Source organism: Durio zibethinus, chromosome 9 (assembly GCF_047325235.1).
Source record: "Durio zibethinus cultivar Kanyao isolate XHJ-2024 chromosome 9, ASM4732523v1, whole genome shotgun sequence".
Taxonomy (NCBI): Eukaryota; Viridiplantae; Streptophyta; class Magnoliopsida; order Malvales; family Malvaceae; genus Durio; species Durio zibethinus.
In genome coordinates, this window is record NC_143170.1 from 26426191 (window position 1) to 26448579 (window position 22389).

The 22389-nt window shown below is 31.5% G+C and overlaps 2 protein-coding genes across 5 annotated transcripts; one reads left to right on the forward strand and one right to left on the reverse strand.

Annotated features, from left to right (window-relative positions):
* The first annotated feature begins 537 nt into the window (after positions 1–537).
* LOC111312941 (putative UDP-arabinopyranose mutase 2) lies at positions 538–3212 on the forward strand. Its single transcript, XM_022913721.2, has 4 exons — positions 538–950; positions 1972–2222; positions 2303–2471; positions 2604–3212. Exons 1-4 carry the CDS (start codon positions 624–626, stop codon positions 2943–2945), a joined length of 1089 nt encoding a protein of 362 aa, XP_022769456.2. The 5' UTR covers positions 538–623; the 3' UTR covers positions 2946–3212.
* Positions 3213–5084: 1872 nt separating this feature from the next.
* Positions 5085–11412, reverse strand: LOC111312947 (uncharacterized). 4 transcript variants are annotated; one of them, XR_016345252.1, is made up of 5 exons: positions 11075–11215; positions 9828–10662; positions 9115–9251; positions 7721–8617; positions 5690–6065 (listed from the first exon to the last, which is right to left on the reverse strand). XR_016345252.1 is itself a non-coding variant. In XM_089766014.1 (4 exons), the coding sequence occupies exons 2-4, from the start codon at positions 10490–10492 to the stop codon at positions 7809–7811; spliced, it is 1611 nt and encodes a 536-aa protein (XP_089622140.1). In that variant the 5' UTR covers positions 10493–10662; positions 11075–11264; the 3' UTR covers positions 7518–7808. The 4 variants fall into 4 exon arrangements, 2 of the variants coding, with proteins under 2 accessions (XP_022769468.2, XP_089622140.1); XR_002692989.2 differs by having other exon boundaries at positions 9828–11412; XM_089766014.1 differs by lacking the exon at positions 5690–6065 and having other exon boundaries at positions 7518–8617; positions 11075–11264.
* Between the last annotated feature and the right edge of the window lie 10977 nt (positions 11413–22389).

Sequence of the window (22389 nt, forward strand, 5' to 3'; positions counted from 1 at the left end):
TAAGATTGATAATAAACAAGTAAACATATATATATATATATATATATATATATAGAATGTTAGGATTTTTTTTTTTGAAAATTTTAATTTATCTTTGAACTTTTATGATAATATTTATTTAATTGAAATTGATATTACACATAATTCGTAATTTTTAAATGTCATAAAAATTGATACAAAGATCAGTCAATTAAAATATTAAATTTTTAATTCTTATGATTAGTATTGAATTTTTGGTAATTTTAACTAAAAAAAAAACCTTATTATAATAACTCAAGAATTAATTACTACTATTTTAATTGGTTTTTCTTAAATTATTGTAATTGTCAAAAAATAATAAAGCTGAAATTTGCAATAAATAATAAATTTTTTTATATGTAGAAAAAAAAAATACTCCCAATCTCCTACACTAGTAATTGTCCCACGAAGACGGGAAACATGCAGCCTGAATCCAGTTGTGCGCTTAACAAAGTCACCTTCTTTTCTTCGCACGTGCCACACATGCTAATCCCTCTCCATTATAAACGCCAGCGCCTCTCGTTTTACCTCTCAAAATCCTCACCGTTCTCTCTCTTGGTTGCCTTGCTTTGCTCTGCTCTGCCTGCAAGTCCAAGCTTTCTCCAATGGCCCAGCCAGCGACTATCTCACCAACCCCGCTGTTGAAGGATGAGCTTGACATCGTGATTCCAACCATTCGGAACTTGGACTTTTTGGAGATGTGGAGACCCTTTTTCCAGCCTTACCATCTCATCATAGTTCAAGATGGTGATCCTTCAAAGACCATCAAGGTTCCTGCAGGCTTTGACTATGAGCTTTACAACAGGAACGATATCAACAAGATTTTGGGTCCTAAGGCTTCTTGTATCTCTTTCAAGGACTCTGCTTGTAGGTGCTTTGGTTACATGGTTTCGAAGAAGAAGTACATCTATACCATTGATGATGACTGCTTTGTAAGCTCAACACTCATCTCTTTCCTCTTTTTGAATTTTGGGTTTTGTTGAAGAAAAGTCTTGATATTATCTTTTTTTTTTCTTTAATTTATGTGGGTGTTTTTGGTTTTGGAGATCTGGATTTGAGTCAATTTTTTGAATTGGAAACTGAGTTTATTTATTTAAACTGTTTTGCACGTGGGTTTTAAGTTTTGGATCTTGACGTGATTTCGGAATTGTGAATTTTGTTTGGTATTTTGGTGACTTAAAATTTTTTGAAAACACTTTTTTTTTAAAATGTAATTTGGTGGTACTTCCCCATCTTGATTTGCTATTTGGATCTGCAATTGTTGTTTTTGTTTTATTCCTACTAAATCATAATTCCGTTAGTTACACATCTGCTTCCACAGTGTAGCAAATAACATGTATTGATCTGCTTTTCCTGATACGTTTTCAATAGATTTCTGCTTTGATTTAAGTTGTTGAGATAGTGATCGTACATTTACTCATTTACTAATGTTAAGCCTTATGTAATGAGAGACACATGTGCCTCTTTGGCTTTTCACAGCCATTGCTCATTTGCTTGGTGATCCTGATGTTATGTTAGACTGTTAGCAGCCTTTCCTAATAATTTATTGAAAAATGGTCTTTTGTTGTTTTCTTAAGTTTGATTGTAAAATTTGAAATATGGGACGGTTTTCGGATCAAAATTTGGTGTTACGTATTATCCATCTGGTTTGAAGTGATGAAATTTTTTTGCTTGATTGATTTCACAGGTAACCAAAATGCATTCTAGGTGCTTGGGATATCAGTTTTGACTATCTGGAGCTGATATTTTAGAATGTGCTTGAGATTCAGCAGTTTTCTCTTTGCATTCGTTGTTTTACAAGTGATTGGATCCGTCTTGTGCAATTGTTTTATCAATTCTTCTTGGATTCAGTTTCATGAGATCTGACAATGAAATGTTCTTATCTTTTCTGGTAGTCTATTCTATTCCTTGACATATATGTAAATCTGAAGTTTGAAGATGCTTGTTTTACAGGTTGCTAAAGATCCATCTGGAAAGGACATCAATGCATTGGAGCAGCACATAAAGAACCTTCTGAGTCCTTCGACTCCATTTTTCTTTAACACTCTCTATGACCCATACCGAGCTGGTGCAGATTTTGTTCGTGGGTACCCATTCAGTCTCCGTGAGGGTGTACCTACTGCTGTGTCTCATGGCCTCTGGCTCAACATCCCAGATTATGATGCACCAACTCAGCTTGTCAAGCCTCTTGAGAGGAACACCAGGTATATATAAACCTTCAAATTGTGCGCTACATATGTACTCATTTAAATGAAGCCTAAGTCCTATTTCTAATTTCTATCAGGTACGTTGATGCTATTATGACAATAACAAAGGGAACCCTCTTTCCCATGTGTGGTATGAATCTGGCATTCAACCGTGAATTAATTGGCCCTGCAATGTACTTTGGACTCATGGGTGATGGTCAACCAATTGGACGATACGATGATATGTGGGCAGGCTGGTGTACCAAGGTATCTTATCTTTCTTTCTACCTTCTACCCTCATCTTCTGTGCTATCCATCTGCTGCTATTATAGTGTCTATGGCTATAGATAAGCAATGTATTTAGCTGCAGCTGTTAATAGCCCGTCTGTCCACACACAGGTTATATGTGATCACCTAGGGTTGGGAGTGAAGTCTGGATTGCCTTACATTTGGCACAGCAAAGCCAGCAACCCTTTTGTGAATCTTAAGAAGGAATACAAAGGAATTTACTGGCAAGAAGAATTGATTCCATTCTTCCAGTCTGTTACCCTTCCTAAGGATTGCTCCACCGTTCAGAAATGCTACATTGAACTCTCCAAGCAGGTCAAGGAAAAACTTGGCAAGGTTGATGAGTACTTCAACAAGCTCGCTGATGCTATGGTGACATGGATTGAAGCATGGGATGAGCTGAATCCAACAGCTGCTAAATCTGCCGAGTTGTTCAATGTTGCTGGGAAGTAAACTTCTTCAGTAAACTGCCAGCATTTTCGTTTAGCAGCCCTAGGCTTGTACCGTGATCATCGATTTTGTCCGAGCTCTTGCATTAAAGCTTGGAATATTTATTTTGCAGGTTGGGGGATATAATTTTATTTATAATACCACTGAGTTTAGAAGAATAAGAAATTAGTGGCTTATGTATTGTATTAGATTTGTGATGATTGAGATTGTTGCCTTTCGAAAAGTTTTAGTTACAGATTTATTTGATAAAGTGTTTTTCCTTTCTTGTCTTCTGTTGGTTTCTGATGAAGTTTTCTTTCTTCTGAATGATAAGTTGAAAGGGTAAAGGCGTTGTTATCCTTTTTAGGCTTCTACAACGAGTCAATGTAAGGTGAGAGTCATTGTTGAATGATGAAGTCATGGTAGATGGGCATTTGATAGCCGAAAGGATCAAGTTAATTTTGTTCAATTTCGGGGGAAATTGTGGTTGGAACTTGACACCAGAAACCGATTTGTCTAACAAGTTTCTGACTGATTATTCCTGTTCGGTTCATCTAACTTGGACCGCAGGTTGTACTTGTCAGCAAGACAAATGGTGATTCCACCCATACCTAATTATAGTGCAGCAATCCTGAAGTATTTATTTGTCTTCACTCCCTGCCAAAGCAAATGAAGGAAACAATTAAGAGTCCATCGCACTGCAACTTCTTTTGGAGGATAACTCCATCATTAGGTACATTTGTACAGCATTGCATGGTGAGATATAATTGGGAATCTCACATATTGGTGTAACATCTCGCGATGGAGTTGGCTTGACTTCCTCTCTAGTTACAGGTACGAGGAGAAGGGTTCAGTAAACAACTGGATCTTAGGACAATTGGTTTACCGGATGTTAGAGCAGTCGACTGTTTTAGAGTACGTTTTTTAATTATGACAGTTGATTGTCTTCGATGAAACAATCAACTGCCATAATTTCACCATTACTGGTATGTTTGTATTCAAGCACATTTTAATTATTTATTTAAATATCAACATTATAATATTCAATCTTAACAAATATCATCGTCATCATTTTAATTTTATGGAATCAATCTTTATCAGCTATCGGCTATGATGAGATGACAATAGTAAACCCAATAAAATAGCAAGTTATGAGATGTAGCAGAAGGCTACAATGGAGATACTAAACTGCAAAAAAGAACGCATAAACAACAATTTAGGCTTAGCGGCTGTTATTTTCGGGCTTCCTTCTCGACCTCAGCCACATCGAAGTCTTATCTTCTATAGCACAGACAAATTATTTGTCAACCATTTTTGGGATCAGCATTAGTAGCGTAATCACCAATTCATGTCGATATTTCCGCCAAATTTCCTGCAGACAGTGAGAATGAGACGGTAAATTATGCCGGCAGATAAAATGTGAGCGAAGGCTACACAGAATCTTTTCATAATCTCATAAAGTCATCTTGGAAGTGTCACAAGCTGTTTGTTCTCGTATGCATTGCCCCCATAAATTTCGATTTTTCATGTGTTTTCATGTGCTTGTTCCATGTGCTTCCACCAACCCCATCTTGTTTCCTTGAGAAATGCATGGACAATGATGTTCCAGCAAAGCATTTGATTTCCACAAACACAAAAACAAAAAAAAAAAAAATTGTGATCTCCTTGTTCTTGACTTATTGAAACCATCGTGATCATCCGGCTAATTTGGATTTTGGTCCCGTTGTCTCCTGATAGAGAAAGGAAAAAATTTTCTTGTCATTTTCTTTTTAATTTTCTCTTTCTGGGGATGACAACCAAAATGTTTCATCTTAATTTTTAAGGCAAAAGTAACATGGAGCACCGACATTATATCAATTCTGTGCCTTTTGGCCTTTGCATCTCTTCACTCACCGACAAATTTACTAGAAGTAGGCCGTGCCCATATTTCTCCAAAACAAATGGTTAAAAGATTATTTCCGTGCATAAAAAAATCTGTTGCTTTTACTATTTATTTTTCTTGAATTATTTACATATTTGATGAACAGACCATTAATCCTTTAAATATATATATATATATATATATATATAAATCCAACAATGAACCCACGTTCGAGTAACATGATAAAATTCATATGGAACTGTAAGATCGAGAGTAGAATGTCTTAAGTTCATGTCATAGATGACAATTGTTAAGATATTTATCTTTTTGAATTGTCTGATATATTTGTGAAATCAATTGGTAGGAATTAGGCACCATAGAAGGATATAAGTATTAAAACCTTACTTTTGTTATATTGATGTTAGAAATCTTGCTGACATCATCACTTTCAGCAGGGTCTCATAATTACTGGTAGTCAACAATGGACACAATTGACTAATATGAGTAACTCAGTTGGCATTTAGAATTGCTTCCTGCATTGTAGTTTTTTTTTATCTTAATATCCATAAGCAATACAAAATTATAATCTCAAGCAAATTCCTATGAAACTTATGACTTGGATTGTAAGAATTCCAAGTGCTATGAGCATTTGAAGAGGAACAAGTTAATGAGAACACCCACATGGGTTAGTCTAGTTGGTAAGAAGAAAGTACCCTCATTAACTCGGGTTCAGTCATTACGGGAACTACTTCGAGAGTAAAATCCCAAATACATCAAGCCGATACGAGGGAGTGCGCCGTTAAGATTGCCCAAGGAGGGGATTAGGCTTAGGAATAGCCTGTGAATACGCCTAACTGGCTGACTGCATTATAAAAAAATAATAGGAATCCAACTGCTAGAGCATGTAAAGAAGAACCACAAACATTACTGGAATCCAAGTGTTAGGTGTCTTATTAATTAGTGAAAATTACATGTAAAGGCCAGACTTGATGATATTGTCCAAATAACATTGAACGGAAAAGCATTTTAGGAGACATATAAGTGAATGTGGATATGACCTTGGGTCATTTATTATTCACTTCTGAGGAGGGAATGACTTCATGGTTATATAAACAGAGTCCAGCTGAATCTTAAAAAAAAAAAAAAAAAAATAGAAAACTGTTAGCAGCAGCTGAGAAAGTTTGATTAGCATCTGAACTTTCTCATGTTTGCTCTCACTAATGCTTCCATTTATATTACTCTTGAGCTTCGGAACAGCGCATCTTTTAGCACAATGCGCTCCTCTGTCATTGAAAGTCCAACCGTCCAACAAATTCGAAGGTAGAAGAATGATAAATAAAGCAGCAGTTAGTTTAAATCCGTGAAGTGGTGCATAAATATGTGCTCGCATTATTAACACTGAGACCAGCAAAAATGATTAAAAAAAAAAACTCATTTTGAGATACATAATAATCATTAACTTGATATGGGGTATGCGAGTCATATCTGGATTTAGCATGACAAAAATGAATGATATATTCAAGTAGAGATGAAGTTGATGTAAAAAAAGAATAAAAAAAAAATAAGTAAATAAAAATGAAGTAGAAGAACCCAGATTCCAAATGAACAAATTCAAACTTGAAAAGGATCTTTCTGATTCTCGAAGAATGAGGGGCAAAGGGATTGATCGAGAAAGATCTCTTGTTCTTATTATAAGATCGTGTGATTGGATCCGCAGATGTTTGGTAAAAAAAATCTTCTCTTTTGAGAATAATCAAAAATGGAAAGTGTTCAATTGGAACATGAAAACGTGACTGAATTTGTCCTAGTTACTCTTCGGGACAGAGTGGAAGAAGGGAGGAGATTCTCGAACGAGGAAAAGGACCCAATGACTTCGAAAGAATTGAACGAGGAGCCGTATGAGGTGAAAATCTCATGTACGGTTCTGTAGAGTGGCAGTAAGGGTGACTTATCTGTCAACTTTTCCACTATCACCCCCAAAAAACCAAACTCTGCCTTACGTAAAGTTGCCAGAGTACGATTAACCTCTGGGTTTGAAATCACTGCTTACCATACATGCTCCTAATTATCTCATTCTTTTCATAGAAGGAAAAAGGAGTGTGGTGGAGATTAACAGCCTGTTTGGTTCACTGGAAAAGGCATGAAAAAGAATGCCTACGATTTCATTGTTTTGGACAAACTTAAAGTATTTATTTCATTGTTTTCCCTTTTTTCATGCTACCTAATTAAGTTTCTATGATTTGCCTTTCACTGTTTCTGTTTTTTCCATCGCTTATTTTTCCCCACATCCCTTGTTCACATAATAAATTCCATCTGGCTGCACAATATTGCAGCTTCAATGCCTTATGATCCCAATTCCATTATTTCAGACAAGAATTTGTTGCCCATCATTACGGTCTCAACCAATTTCAGATCACCTTTGGCACCACAACTTTTTTGCTTTTCACGCTGTTTTCTATATGGCCAATATAATTTTTGCTTTAGCTAAGTAATTCACTGCCTATAGCCACCATCAACCAAGTAAAATAATGGCACTTCTAAGCAATTATTGACACTTTTAGCTTCAGGGAAGACCACATCAGCTTAAGTCATTTTCAATTTATATACCGAATAGTGGTTCAAAGTCCTACTGATAAACTCACTCATACTTTCAGCCAAATTTGTTTTATAGCTATTCTGTTCCAGTTTCAATGAGGGATATGATTTATTAGAAGTATCCTATGACAAATGATTCTGCTCCAGTTTCAATGAGGTATATGATTTATTAGAAGTATCATATGACAATGATCTTAATTAGGAAAAAAAAAAAGAATAGACCCTAGAGCATCCACATTTCATCTTGTTTATATTTTCCAACTTTCATTTTCAAGTAGATATTCATGTAGGCATCATGTCAACAAAGATACATGATAATGAACATTTAAACATCTTTACGTACCTTATTTGATCTGTACTCAAGTGATTCGGCGGCAGCAGAAAGCCTCATCTTCCTGCTTTACCTGCATATATTGTATTTGATGCTCCACTCACTGAAGCTGTGATGAAAGCTGAAGCAAATCAATTGTTGGTCCCTCTTCACATGATAGGCGATCCCTGGTATTTATAAATTCTGAACCTTGGTAAATCCCATCAGAGATACCAAAGTTGGCAGCTTCACTACCATCAGATATTAGTAGGGAACCCAAGTGACTCCCTTCAGTTGAATTCATCCCTGATGAAGAGAACTTATTTGACACCCCAGTAGTCGAAGCCTGTGAGTTAACTCCAATGAGCTTTTCTGAGACTTGATTCATGTTGTAATGGGCCTGGCTGCCTGGAATGACCAGGGAACGAGCCATGGGAATTCCTGATGAGTGGATTGAAGAGTTCTGCGATTGAGATGACAGAAGAGAGAGAGCACAAGAAGAATCTGAAATCCCAGATAATCCTCGAATGGTTGATGTTGCATCAAAATCACTCATGTCTTCATTTCTTAACGGGGTGCCTTCGAATAAAGGGTGTGATCCAGAATTTGGACCACCAAAATCATGAGGATATCGTGCATTGTTCTCACCCGAAATGCCTCCAGTGGCTATATTAGCTCCATTATCATAAAAAGAGGTAAACAGTTTCTCAATACCACTAGCAGAGTAGGAGGATTTTGAAGGAAAATGGCCATTCACGATGGGAATGGCAGAAAGAGGGATATAATCAGGCCCATCTTCGACTTTTACCTGCTTGGCCCATTCATTTGTTACAAACTTCTCAGCATGCAAACGGCCACTAGGTAGTAAACCTTTACAAATAAAGGACGTAGTTGACAACATAGTCCCATGAAATCTGCCACCTGCAAAGCCTGCATAATATTGGGAGCATTTATAATATATAAAATTCACAGATATTTCATGAGACCAACAGAAATGCAAAAATAGGGACAAAGAAGTCATCCTTTACAAATAATTTCATATGCTTAGCATCATGGAAACCCATAAGAGTGGCAAATTATTAGACTACACCTAAAATTTGAAAGTTTTTTCAACCGAAATATCAATCAAAGAATTAAAAACAATTCAATTTTTTATGTTCACAAAACAAGATAAGCAAACCATTATATCTTTAGCAATCTTCCTAGTAGTTCCAGATAATCTCCTCAGTTTTAGCCTAGCAACAAAACCTACGTTTTTATGTTAATATGCTGCCAAGGTGTCAAGGAAGTATGAAATTGCAGGTCAAACACGTATATACGCATTATTTGTTATACCCAATCAAGCATGAGCAAGGTGTATCTTCCCCCAACTCTACACACACAGATAATATGAATGAATGAAATCATGTATGATGTGGGTTTAATACCATTATATTGCTCAAGTAACCTTCCAGTTCTCCCTGAGTGAATACCAACTTGAGGTTTTCTCCGCCGCTCGTTGTGGCCAGCAAGGCGTTTACGACAGCTGCGCTTACCATGATCAAATTCAGCCAGCAAATGAAACCTGGATGGTCAAAAGGTAGAACATATTATAGCAGGAATGAGGCCCAAGCATGGTAACTAAGCCAAGTTCTATGATAACAAAGTTGACCTTCAACAATATTTATTGGGATTCCCAATAAAATATAGATTTTGTTTTAAAAAAAGAGTAGAAACAATATGTCTATACACCAGCCTGACAATTAAAATGAAGCAACAATGCAAAAACGTTTATACAGGCAATCCATCCCAAGAAATTAGGACATAGAAAGATTGACGGAACATTAGACACTCCCTTCCCCCCTTCCCACCCGCACCCTAAAAAGATGAATGGCAACATGAGAAGCAAGACCAGGAAAAAATCCAATATAAATTAACTGTATTCAAGATAGAACAACATATCCAACTGGAACAATTCCAAGGTCACAGACACCCTGTTTTACTGATGAGATGATATGGTAATAGGGATAAAAAAACTGTGAATATTACTATATTTTTTAAATAGACAAGAAGAGTTTTGTTTTTTCTTTTTGGTTTTATTTTCTATGTTATTTCGTATTAATTGAAGGAGCACAAAAGGACTTCTATAAGCAAAACTGACCTGCTGCATTGTTGACAAAACCGTTGTTCAATTCCATTAACAATAACTTTTCCAGTTTTTGAATGAACCTCACAAACTTTGTGCCTCTTGTGGTAGTCTTTTGAGGAAGTCAGATCTTTGTTACAACCATAAACTTGGCAATAGGCGGGATGAGAATTTACTCCTGCTGCTCGAACTCCTTTGGGGGGTGTAGATGACTCAGATGAAGATAAAATGGGGGCTCCTATAGAAAAACTAGAACTTTGGCCATCTCTATGATCAGGAAATCTTCCCAGCGTTAAATCTATCAGTGAAGAATCCCGACTATTAGAGTCCACAACAGAGCTTGAAAGCTTCGAAGTAGACTCATCATCCCCAGAAAAGGCATTGAGGGTAGCCATTATTGGATTTACAGTTCCTCCCCCACTAACTTTGCTACATAAAACATCCCCAATTGAATCATTAGGTAACTGTTTTCCCATGAATTCTCCATACCCCAATTCCCCAAAAGCATGATTCTCAGTGGCTTGTTGTCCGGAGACTAGCATGTTGTTACTAAAACTATATGGACCTTTTAACTCCCAGTTCATAAAGGCACTTCTATTTCTTGCATAAGAATCAGAAGGTGAAATTTCTGCATCAGTTACAGACCCCTTCTCCCCTGAAACATAACTCCAGGACTCCATTACATGTAACAGAAGCACCCAAGTACAGATTAAACCTAGTTGAATTCAAGAAAAAACACAAAAAAGCTATCTTTCTTAACTTCTCACTATAACATGTTGATCTCCAAAACCTCAGGTAAGTCTCAAAAGCAACTCTTCATGGACGCTGCAACATTAGCTAGGAAAGTCCACTTGAAGAATCAAGATCAAGACAAGCAAAGAAACCCATCAAATTCTCCTTTGTAGCACCAAATTTATGGAAATTTCAAGTCTTGATAGCCAAATGCATTAACCACAAAAACAAAAGAGAAAACCCAAAACAATAAACAGCTCTAAGAATTATATGACGACCCCACTTGTATTCAATCAAGTAAAAGCTCAGGAACAAAAGAACTAATGCTAAATGCAAGAGCAAGAGTACAAACAAGTAACACAGAACGAAAACAACTGCAAAACAACAGTAAATAGCCCAGACACTTGAAGAAGAAAAAGCTCTTTACTTGAGTTCACAAAAAAAATATACTATATAAAAAGTTAAATAAAAGTTGCTCAAGGATTATGAGAAATGAAGAAAGAAAGAAAAAAAGAGAGAAAGAGGTGTACTTTAGCGGTCTAGAGTGAAGTAATGGTACAAAGAAATGGTGAGAGAGAGACAGTCAGGCAGATACAACACAAGAAGCTCAGCGAAAATGATGTGTTTATGTCCCAAACTCCATGGAAGCAGGGAGCTTTTGTGGTTGCCATTTTAAGAGAGCACAAAAAAGCTTTATTTTTTTTCCTTAAACTACTTTCCAGTTTTCCAAATTCCAATACTTGTTTAGTAAGCATTGAAATTTGCTATGTCCACTCTTTCCTTTCATTATTCCCAAAAATTGAACTTCATACTACCATCTTCTTTCATCATTAAAGTAATTTGTTTTTCTTTTAGCTTTTTTTGCTCGATAACTTTGCTAAGAGAGTGAAATGTAAAATAAAAATGAACATTGAAACAAGGGTTCTCTCGAGCGATTAAAATTATATATAATTTTATTAAAATTTTAAATTATAATTTTTTATTTTATTATATCGTATTATTATATTTAAAATTATTAAATCTAATTAAAAGCACGTGGGATAGCAAAATCGAAAAGCTATAGGCAAGCCACGCAAGAAAGAAAAGCAATGAGAGGCAATAATTCAGTGAGAGTGATGTGCAAAATGTCTCAATGTAGTGTCCAGACGCTCAATCATGCTGGAATCTAGAAGACAGGTCCCACCCTTGCATTTAACACTTCTTCCTACACCTAACAACCCTTTCTGTCTTTGTCAACCCCACTCCCCAAGGCGCGTTCCTACACGCGTTTAGTGCGTGTGGGTCAATGTTCCCCACACTAATCCACTTTTGACAAGGGATCAAGGTTAATAATATCTGTCTTCAATTTCTTAACCTAATGGTAAAAACAAAACTTTAAGAAGGCGTTAAGATTGGAGTCGACTTTAATCTTTTTCTCCTTCCTTTTGTTGTAAGACTCATTCTCTTTTAATAAATTAAAAAAAAAAAAGGCTAATAATATCAGAGCGAATAATTTTTTATTTTTAAAAAAATAATATAATTGGTTTCAATTATTTTAATATAATTTTTAAATTATTTATTTAATAAATATAGCTAAACTTTTATATAATAACGTCAACAATATGTAAATAAATATATAATATTTTTAAATATTAAATAAAAATTTTTAAAAATATAAAAACTAATATCATTAATTTATTAATATATTTTTAAATATTTAATCTGATTATATGATATTTAAATAAATATTTTTCATGTAAAAATATATTAACATAAAAATAAAGAGATGGAAAAGAAAATAATCTTAAATTTTAGAGATTTGTTTTCTTTTTAAAAAAAAAAAGAAATTGAAATATGTATAATCCTTTGATTTGAAAAAATAAAATGTAAAAAGAAAGTTGTTATAAAAAATAAAGAGATGCGGCTCTAGTTTCAATTTGTAAGGGTTCTAGTGTCAATTTTTAAGGGTTTTATTTTGTTTATTAATTTTTATTAGGTTAAAAATAATAAAAAAATAAAAAATAAATTATAAAATTACAAATCATATTTCATAATCGAAAATGATTAATTCATTAGTATTCATCGAAATCAATTAAAATCTATAAAAATAATTAATATTATTTAATATCAAATTTAAAATAAAAAATTATTATTAAATATACCATATTTTAATATTATTAAAATGTATTGACTGATATAACTAATACCGAAACAAAATTATCAACCTTACAAGGATCCCTTTAATTAGAGTGAAGGACACAGAGACTAAACTGAACTATGAAATTAGAGAAGTATTTACATGGATTTTTTTTAACTTTTCTCGAAGTTTGATTAACTAATATTTATAAAGATTAATTAAAGATAATTAAAATATTAATTAAAATAAGATACAAATGAAATCATTTGTTGAATATTATTTTTAAAATAATTATATAAATAATTTAAATTTAAATTTATTTTGAAAACAATTCAACAAAATTGCATATTTTGACCAAATCAAATTGATTGATCTTTATCATGTTGCACTTATTTGCTTTTGTCGCCAACCAAAGGTTGCCTCCCAATGAGTTATCTTCTCTTAATACAGAATAAAGGAATATTCGTTGCCCTTATCTCCAAGCCAAGTAGCTTTATTTATTATAGCATGTGCATGACTAGGAAAAATCATCATGTAAAATAACTTTATTTGCAATCCAACTTTTCCAACATTGTTTTGTTCTTCTTTTTGCCCTTTTTTTTGGGTCAATTTTCTTTGATTTCTCTTTCTTTGTGTGTGTGCAAGTTTTTTTTTTTTTAATGTTTGTAGTGAAGGGTTAAGTACATTTTTTTTTTAAGAATAAGATGTATCTTGATGATCAAACATTCTAACTACAACTTGGTCACCTTTGTTCCTCCAAAAATTTTAATTAATCAAACACACACCAAAAGATGTTTCATTTAATTCCCTTTCTCAATGTATAGATAACAAGGTGATATTTCTTTTAGTCAAATGATGTATGTGTTTCTTTTAACCTTGATTCAAGCTTTTTTTTTTTTTTTTAATAAGAAAAATCTTGTTGTCATGTGTGTTAGTTTATCGGGATTGTATCGGTATTCCGTCAATAATTATTGATGATAAAATTTTCTCGATATACACTCTTTTATGATAGTGAAAATGTGATGCATTTTGGTGAAAGCCAAGCTCCACACTCTTGTAGCCACATGCTACAAGAATAAAAATCTTATGAAAAAGATATTGACAAAAGTTAATTGAAGGAATAAATTTGTTGTCCATGAATATTGCATATTTATCTTCATTTTCCATCTCTTTTTCATTAGAAAATTGCCATGTTCAGCTCCACACATACATGGATCTTCAGTCATCTCAAGTTCAAAAAAAGGATGGTCCTTGAATAACTTATAAGATTTAAAACATCTTCTTTTTTTTTTTTTTTTTCAGTGTGTATTGTTTAATTGGTTTGATTGGGACCTAAAAAAAGTTGATGAAATGCTCAATTGATATTGGAAATTTGACTCCTAATTAGCATCAAACTGTGAACAAATGTTGCCATTTTTTGGACCATTGGTAAAATTAGTGGTCAATTGTGGGTTATAACAACTCAGATGATAAAGAGAAAGAGAATTTTTAACTTTTAATGCTTTTTCAGTTTTTCTGCTCCAATTAAATTATCATATTTTGATTTTTTGTCAATATTTGACTTGTTATTATTTTATATTTATTTTTGATAAAAAAATAAAAAATATATTTAAAAAAACTTTAAATGAAGTATTTCTTTTTTTGGAATAAAGTAGTTTCTAAATATATGTTTTATAAAATTTAATTAATTAAAGTGTTTATAATAATTGCGGTCAAAGTTAAAAAATTATTTGTGACAATTTAATTAGGATAGAAGGAATAGAAATTTAAGATTTTAATTCCCTTTTATCCAAAAAAAAACTAGTAAATGCTTTTTTTTTTTAAAGGAATTTAGGATTTCAATTCCACATTTTACCCTGTAAAATAGTAAATTCTTCTTCTTCTTTTTTTTTTTTTTTTTCTAATGGGAGAGCTGTAATAGACTATTAAGATAGCTTTAGAGTTGGGAGAATTGCCAAACCTACATCAATTAGATGAGCCATCTTTGATGATCAAGAGGGTAATGAAAGCACCATTATAACAAATTAATGGGCAACAACCAAAAGCCAGCCGTCCCCCAATTTAGAAACTTGTCTTAGCAGCCAACAACTCATGGGCTCACATGTCCCCAACTCTTTTAATTTCAAATTTCGTGCATGTTTTATGTTTTTATTTCTACCCTTTTCTTTTCCCTTCCATAATCCATGTCTGTCAACAAATTTTCCCATTACAATGAAATATCACAAAGTAAAATTTAAAGTTTAACTCAGTTCATGTAATCAATTTTATTAGATAATATCTAATAAATTTAAAATTTAAATAATTACCCTTATAATCTCTTTCCCTATCATGTACTAAAAAAAATCCCTATCATATATAATAATAATAATAATAAAAGGTTTTCACAACCACAAATTCCCTTATAATATATACATGGGTTTAATATGAGTAAAGGTCAATTTGGATGGACGATAAGATCGGTTTCTATGATATTAAAAATTACGGTGGAGATTTGATTATTTATTATAGTGATAAAATTAAAATTAATGATGAAAACATATATTTGGATGCAAATACAATGATAAGATTAGATAAGTTATAGTGAAAAGAAAAATAACCATTAAGTATATTAAATAAAAATTATATATAATGAAATCATAATATAATAATAAATTTAATTTATTATATAATAAAAACTATTTATTATATTAAATTAATAAATTTATTTCATAATTTTTAAATAAAAAAGAGAAGTTAAATGGTAAGGACATTTTTGGGTAAAAAAGGAAAAAAATAAAAAAAAAATGGTAAAGAAAAAAAATGAGCGCCATTACCTCACTAGACCAAAATTAACCAATGGAAAATTGGAAGTTAAAGTCCCCAACTGATACGCAGCTTCAACATCCAAATGAATGTGTGGCATCTTTAGAAGATTTTAAGGGGTGTAATCGTACCTCACCATGGTGTGATTTCATCCAAATTGTATCAGACTTTGCCACAATTGTTTTGCTTTTTAATTCCCATCTACTAAATCTATATTACACTAAGATAAAAAAAAAAAAATCCAATCCCCTAAGGGTACGTTTGGTTAGAAAGAAAGTTAGATTATTCTCAAAATTTTACTTTTCGTAAAGTAACTCTTATGTTTTGGTTCACAATGTCTGATTTTTGAAGATATTTTAAGATTTCTAACAGTGTTCAAATATGTCATAATTAGAAATTCTCATATTCCTGTAATTTTTTAAGATTTCGGGAGGAAACTAAATTTTATCCCACATTTAACTTCAATAATAATTTTTTTTTTGTCTCTTTTACTCTTGAAAATCAACATAATTTTATGATCAATGGAGATCCATTCTAACATGAAAATGGGCATTCATAACTATATAATTGGGCAAAGGTGCAATCTTAACTACACATTGGACACCTAGCATACAATTAGGCATGTCGTATATTACATAAAATAAAAATATTTTTAAAAGAACAAACGTAGTAGAATGATGTAATTTTATGTTTTTAAATTTTATTTTTATTTTAGAAAGTATTACGTTTTTATATTTGAAATATAGTACATCAATTAAAATAATAACAAAATATCATGCTTCGATATCGAAATATAATACGGTCATATTACTTTGAAGTAAAAACCCAAAACAATACGAAGCATATTATATAACCATAAAAAAATCCTCAAATAAAATAAGGTACTCAAGAAGTTTTAATATCTATAAAATAACTAAATAACTAAATAACAAGTCTCTAAATCATCAATGTCAAACATTATAACTAAAAAAAAAAATTATACTTCATAAAATCTTATCCCCTAAATAGTTTTCCAATACTTAGATTCTTCTAGCTCTTCACAAGACTAATCATACTTATCATTTATATCATATGTAAAAAAAAGAAAAAATAAGGAATGAACAAACCACAACTTAGCAAGTACAAGCTCATACAGCTTACTTAATCAAACATCGTTTTTATACATACTATATAGATTATTGCAAAAAACATTCATCAAATTATAATGTCAAAAACAATTCAATATGATCATCATTTTGTCAAAAATTTCTTAAAATTATAAATCAATATCAAATATATTAATTCATAAATCATTTCAAATATGTTGTTATTCAAAATCGTAATCAAACCAAATCGTGAATCAATTTATAAAAATTATTATAATTCATCATAAACCATTAGTTCATCATTAGCTACGGTCATTGCTATAACCCATGATATTGGTCGTATCGATAAATTCATCCTTATAATTATTGCTCTCTATTATAACTCGTTAGCCAGAACCAAATGCCAACTACTATAACCTATTAGTTGAGGCTGTATGATCATATACATGCTAACTATTATAACTTGTAAGCCATGACTATAGAACTAGTTTTGATTTCAATGATTTCACTTCTCAGGGATGTAAAATTGTAGCTATTATAAAATCGTTCCTTAAACATAAATTATTTTCTCATTTCATTCATAAGCATGATCCATTATTTACATAACAAAAACATGAAATAATCATATGCTTGATTCTATTTTCATATATCAAAAATAAAGAAATAAAACATTTACTCATTTAGAAATATACATATATACATAGGTTCGAAAACAAGTAAAGTGTGTGAGATTCTATTTACCTTCTTTCAATTTCACCATTTAGTTTTTCTACCAAAATAATTAACGGCCTATTCAAGATAATTTCAACATAACAAAAATTATCAACCCATTTCGAGACCAATGATACCAAAAACAATAAAGTTAAACAATAGTTAACTCAACTAATTAATATTAATAGCTTGAACTCCTTTCACTAAAATAGCTATATCTCAATATATCTAACTTGAAATTAAAATCTTTTTAATGTGTTAGAAACTAGACTTAATAAGCTTTCTAACCATATATGATCCATCTTGTAATTTCTTGTAGATTAAGTATAATAATTTTTGCAATCCATATCATATGCTGCTGATAGAAAACATGTATACCTTTTAATAAAAATTACATATTTATTCATAGGAGACTCCAAATTCAATTATGTTTATTTCGTTGGAAAGTAAACTCAATAAGTTTTCAAACATGTATGACTCAATTATTTATTCCTTGTATAAAATTTAAGATAATTTTCGTAATTCAACCTTAATGATGTTGCCTTATAGCCTACATATCCTTAAGTAAAAATTAAACTACTATTTATAAAAAACTTGGAATTGACTTCCATTTATTTCATTGGACAGCAAATTCAGCAAGATTTCCAATGGTATATAATAATCATAACAATATTTTATCCTTTAATATAGAATATTATCTTCATTTACCATTGCAAACATCAGGGTTTATATGAAACAAAAATTTTCCTTTTTAACCCCATCAAATTTATATTTTCTATTTTTACAGTAATAAAATTACATTACTAAATTTTCTAAACCCTTTGTTATAACCTAATTAAAGTTTAAATGATTTTCCCAAACCAATCTTAAAGAGGAAAAATGGATTTCCTAAAATTTTAAGGTTTTTCGATTATAAGTTAAACCTCAAGATGTAACAATCAACATTATTTCTTTAAAATTGAAAGAAATTATCTACTCATCTATAAAAAACACTGTCCATGTAGATTTTGTTCTTACCATTCACTTGAAATCCTTGGACTTATCTATTTTGTATAAGAAAGAAGAGAGAAATAACCCTTTATTTTCTTTCTATCAATTATTGACCAAAAATAGTAATATAAGTTAACCCTATTAAAAGTTAGGTTATTTACTGATAAGTCATTTGCCTTTCTAACTTTTTATTAAAAACTCCATTCACTTATAAAATACTTAAAATATTCCTTTTTGTTTCATGGGTATCACATTCTCCCCAACTTATAAAAAGTTTTGTCCTCAAAACTTGATTTACCTTTATTTTTAAATAACTGAAGATGTCATTTTTTTATATAATCTTCCATTTCCTAAGTTGCTTCTCTTGGGTATGATTGCTTATTTGAACTTTTATAAAGGAAATAGTTATGTGCCTTAAAATTTACTTTTTTTTTATCAACTATTGGAATAGGATATTCCAAGTATGTTAAATCCTCTTAAACTTCTAAAGGTTCTTACTTTACCAAATGGTTAGGTCAGAGACATATTTTCTTAACATGGACACATGAAACACATTGTGCACAATAGATAATTGAGATGGCAAGGCTATCCTATATGTAACTTCTCCTACTTTATCAAAAATTTCGAACGGTCTTATATAAAGTAGGCTTAACTTTCTTCGCTTCTCAAACCACATAACACTTTTTGTAGGTGACACCTTTAAAAAGACATAATCATTTTATTGAAATTCTAACTCCTTTTTTTTTTTGTCTGTCCAATTCTTTTGACAATTTTGTGTTGCTTTAAGTCTCTCCTTAATCCCATTGATCTTTTTTACAGTCAATTGCACCATTTTCCCCCAAGAAGTTTTCTCTTTCCAATATCATCCCAACATAAAAGGGGATCTACATTTCTTACCATACAAAGCTTTAAAAGGAGCCTCTATAATGTTAGATTGGTAATTGTTATTATAAGCAAACTCTACTAAAAGTAAGTAATTATCCTAACTACCATTTAGATCAATCACACATGCTTAAAGCATATATTTTAGAATCTAATTTGTTCTTTTAGTTTGCCTATGTGTCTAAGGATGAAAGGTTGCACTCAATTTCAAATTTATCCCATAGCTTATTGCAAGCTTACCCAAAATTTAGAGATAAATCTAGAATCTTTATTTGAAACAATACTTACTGGAACTCCATGCAATCGAACAATTTCATCCATGTACAATTGTGCTAGTTTATCAAGTGGAGTGGTCGACTTGATAGGTAGAAAATGAGCTAATTTAGTGAGTTTATCAATAACTACCTACACTGCATTATTTTTTTTTCAATGATCTAGGCAATCTATCATGAAATCCATAAAGATGTGCCCTTACTTCTATTCCGATATCTCTAAAGGTTGCAACAACCCTAATGGTCTTTCGTGTTTAGCCTTAACTTGTTGACACATTAGACATTGGGACATAAATTGAGTTATTTCAGGTTTTATGTTATTCCACCAAAAACTTTTTTTCAAATCTTTATACATCTTAGTGCCTCCAGGATTTATAATGAATTGAGACCTATATACTTCTTCTAAAATCTCTTGTTTCAGCTCAAAATCATTTAGTACACACAACTTGTTCCCAAAGCGTAATGTGCTATTCTTGTGAAACTTAAACTTTAGCCGCAAACCATTCGTCAATGAACTAAAATTTATCAACCATTTGATCCATAAATTCAAAAAATAAAACTTTTTTCTTACTTGTTATTATCTCAATAAGTTTGAGATTTAGATTTACTTCCATATAAAACCTCAAAATGAATCATTGAATATTTATCTTATGACTATTGTTATAAAAAGTTTTTCTTCAAGTCGTGACTCAAACATTGCTTAAAAGAATGTCTACCATCGATAAAACCTCCAAAACTAAAAGGAACACAAAATATTCTTATCTAAAATATTGATACCCCAAAATCTATTACTCTTTATTTATTAAAGATTCATCACTTTCTCATCTAATAATAGCCCAAGAATTTATAACTTAAACCAAATCAAGCTTCCGTTGCATACTCTAATATTTCCTTCTAGTAAAACTCTAAAATAACAAATTAACTTTCATAGCTTTGTTTCATGACAAGAAAAATATATGTTCACAAAATTTCATATAATTTGCTTTATGCCAGGTATTCATAATTATATACAACTTTAAATTTGAATAATAATATCAACAAATCCTTTAGTCATAAAAACAAATCATATAGCACTTTAATTTTCCTTTCTTCACCACCAACAATATGAAATTTTCTATCAATTAGCCGTTATAAAACATATAAAATTAATGCAATAGATCATATCTGTCATAACGTTTAGATCTAAAGATCTATCGCTAGACATTGACTTAAAAGAGTCGTCATCAATCTTTTTTTATCTAGGTGCGATTGGCTACCTAAGGAATCTATCCTTTTAGTGAACACCTAAGTTTAAGGGTCCCTAAAAGAATAGGTTCGGGTCTACTAACCAGAATAGAGTTCGGGAGTTCGGTTACGTGTGAGGAAGGTTTTAGCACCCTCACAATGCCCATCAAAAGATGGTACCAGCATAATTTTCTGTTATCCAATAAGCCTTAAAATTTTACCAAGTAATTAACTATTAGAAATTATTCTCAATTGACTCTAATACTTTTAGTAGAAAATTGAAAAAATTCTCTCACCTCAATAGTATGCAAGAAAACTATCGTTTCATTTGCAGAGGCTCCATCGTCGGATTATTTAAAAAAAAATAAAAAGAAAAACAAAATGACTGTTTTTGTGCAGGAAAAATTGATACTTTCAACTTTTCTCCAAAATATTTTTTAGAAACTTTAATTTCGAGAAAAATTGATACTTTCAACTTTTCCTCAAAAATATTTTTTGGAAACTTTAATTTCGAGAAAAATTGATATTTTCAACTTTTCCTCAAAAAAAACCTTTTTTGAAAATTTATTCTTAAGGAAAATTGATACTTTCAACTTTTTCCTAAAATATATATATTTTTTAAAATTTTTAATTTCGAGAAAAATTGATACTTTCAACTTTTCCTCCAAAATATTTATTTTTTTTTTGAATTTTATTTAAAGAAAATAAAATAAATAAGAAAAATAAAAAATAAAAATAAAAGAATAAATAAAAATAGAAAAAAAATAAACAATCCTAATATAATAATAAATAAAAAAATAAATAAAAAAATAATAAAAAAATGAAAAAAAAGAAACTTGGGAACGGTTCGGCTCGGCTCGGCTCGACTCAAGGAAGAAAAATGATTCGGAGACGCGACTCGAGGTGTCGGCTCAGCTAACGACTCGAAAAGGTGGGTCACACGCGGGTCGACGCTTGGGTCAGGTTGGATCTCGGTAAAACGCGTGGATCCTCTAGGTTATTTAATACAGAAACGACGTCATTTTGGAAGGGTATATAATGCTGATTCTTTCATTTTTTCAGCAGAACCCTTCTTCTTTTCTCTCTCTTCCATTCTTTCTTCTTTTTTTTCTCTCTAGAATCTGAAGAACTCTGGTTGAATATTCATCAGATTTTAGAAATTGCGCCAAAATCTGAGTTTTTCGTTGGAAGTTCATCGGTAAGTTGATTGGTTTCTGGGAATTCTCACCAGAAACTGGGCGGCTGGCCGAAAACTTCAAATTTCATCGGAATAGTCACCAGAAAATTCAACCTTCATCGAAAAATTCAACCGGAATATGAAAATTATCCAAAAATTTCCAGAAAAAAAATTCACAGAAAAATCTCCAAAAATTTCCCACGATTCCTAAAGCTATTCTAACGCCTCCAAACCCCTTTTCAGATTTTAAATTTATTATGTCTGCCTTTTTCTCTCAGCCAGTAACTCTTTCTCTATGTTTTTTTTCTTTGATCCGAAGGTCTTTTTATAGGGATTGATCAGAAGAGTTTCTGATCAATCCCAACTCCTCTTTGGATTGGGATTCAATCATTGAATCCAATATGGACTCTGATTGAACCTCAATCACGATAGAATTCTCCAAATTTCAACCAAAAAAGAAAAAACAAAATAAAAAATATTAATAGATAATTTAAAAAGAAAACAATCAGATAAATAATAATATTAACAGGTAACTAAAAATAAATACTAGATAAATTATAACATATAATCAGATAAATATATATAT

Bases quoted from the DNA above. Each gene is read 5' to 3' on its own strand.
- LOC111312941 (XM_022913721.2), top strand. From the start codon at position 624: ATGGCCCAGCCAGCGACTATCTCACCAACCCCGCTGTTGAAGGATGAG. The intron at 951-1,971 runs GTAAGCTCAACA...CTTGTTTTACAG, and splicing joins CCATTGATGATGACTGCTTT to GTTGCTAAAGATCCATCTGG. The intron at 2,223-2,302 runs GTATATATAAAC...AATTTCTATCAG, and splicing joins CCTCTTGAGAGGAACACCAG to GTACGTTGATGCTATTATGA.
- LOC111312947 (XM_022913733.2), bottom strand. From the start codon at position 10,492: ATGGAGTCCTGGAGTTATGTTTCAGGGGAGAAGGGGTCTGTAACTGAT. The intron at 9,252-9,827 runs GTCAGTTTTGCT...TTGACCATCCAG, and splicing joins TTTTGTCAACAATGCAGCAG to GTTTCATTTGCTGGCTGAAT. The intron at 8,618-9,114 runs GTATTAAACCCA...AATATTATGCAG, and splicing joins GTTACTTGAGCAATATAATG to GCTTTGCAGGTGGCAGATTT.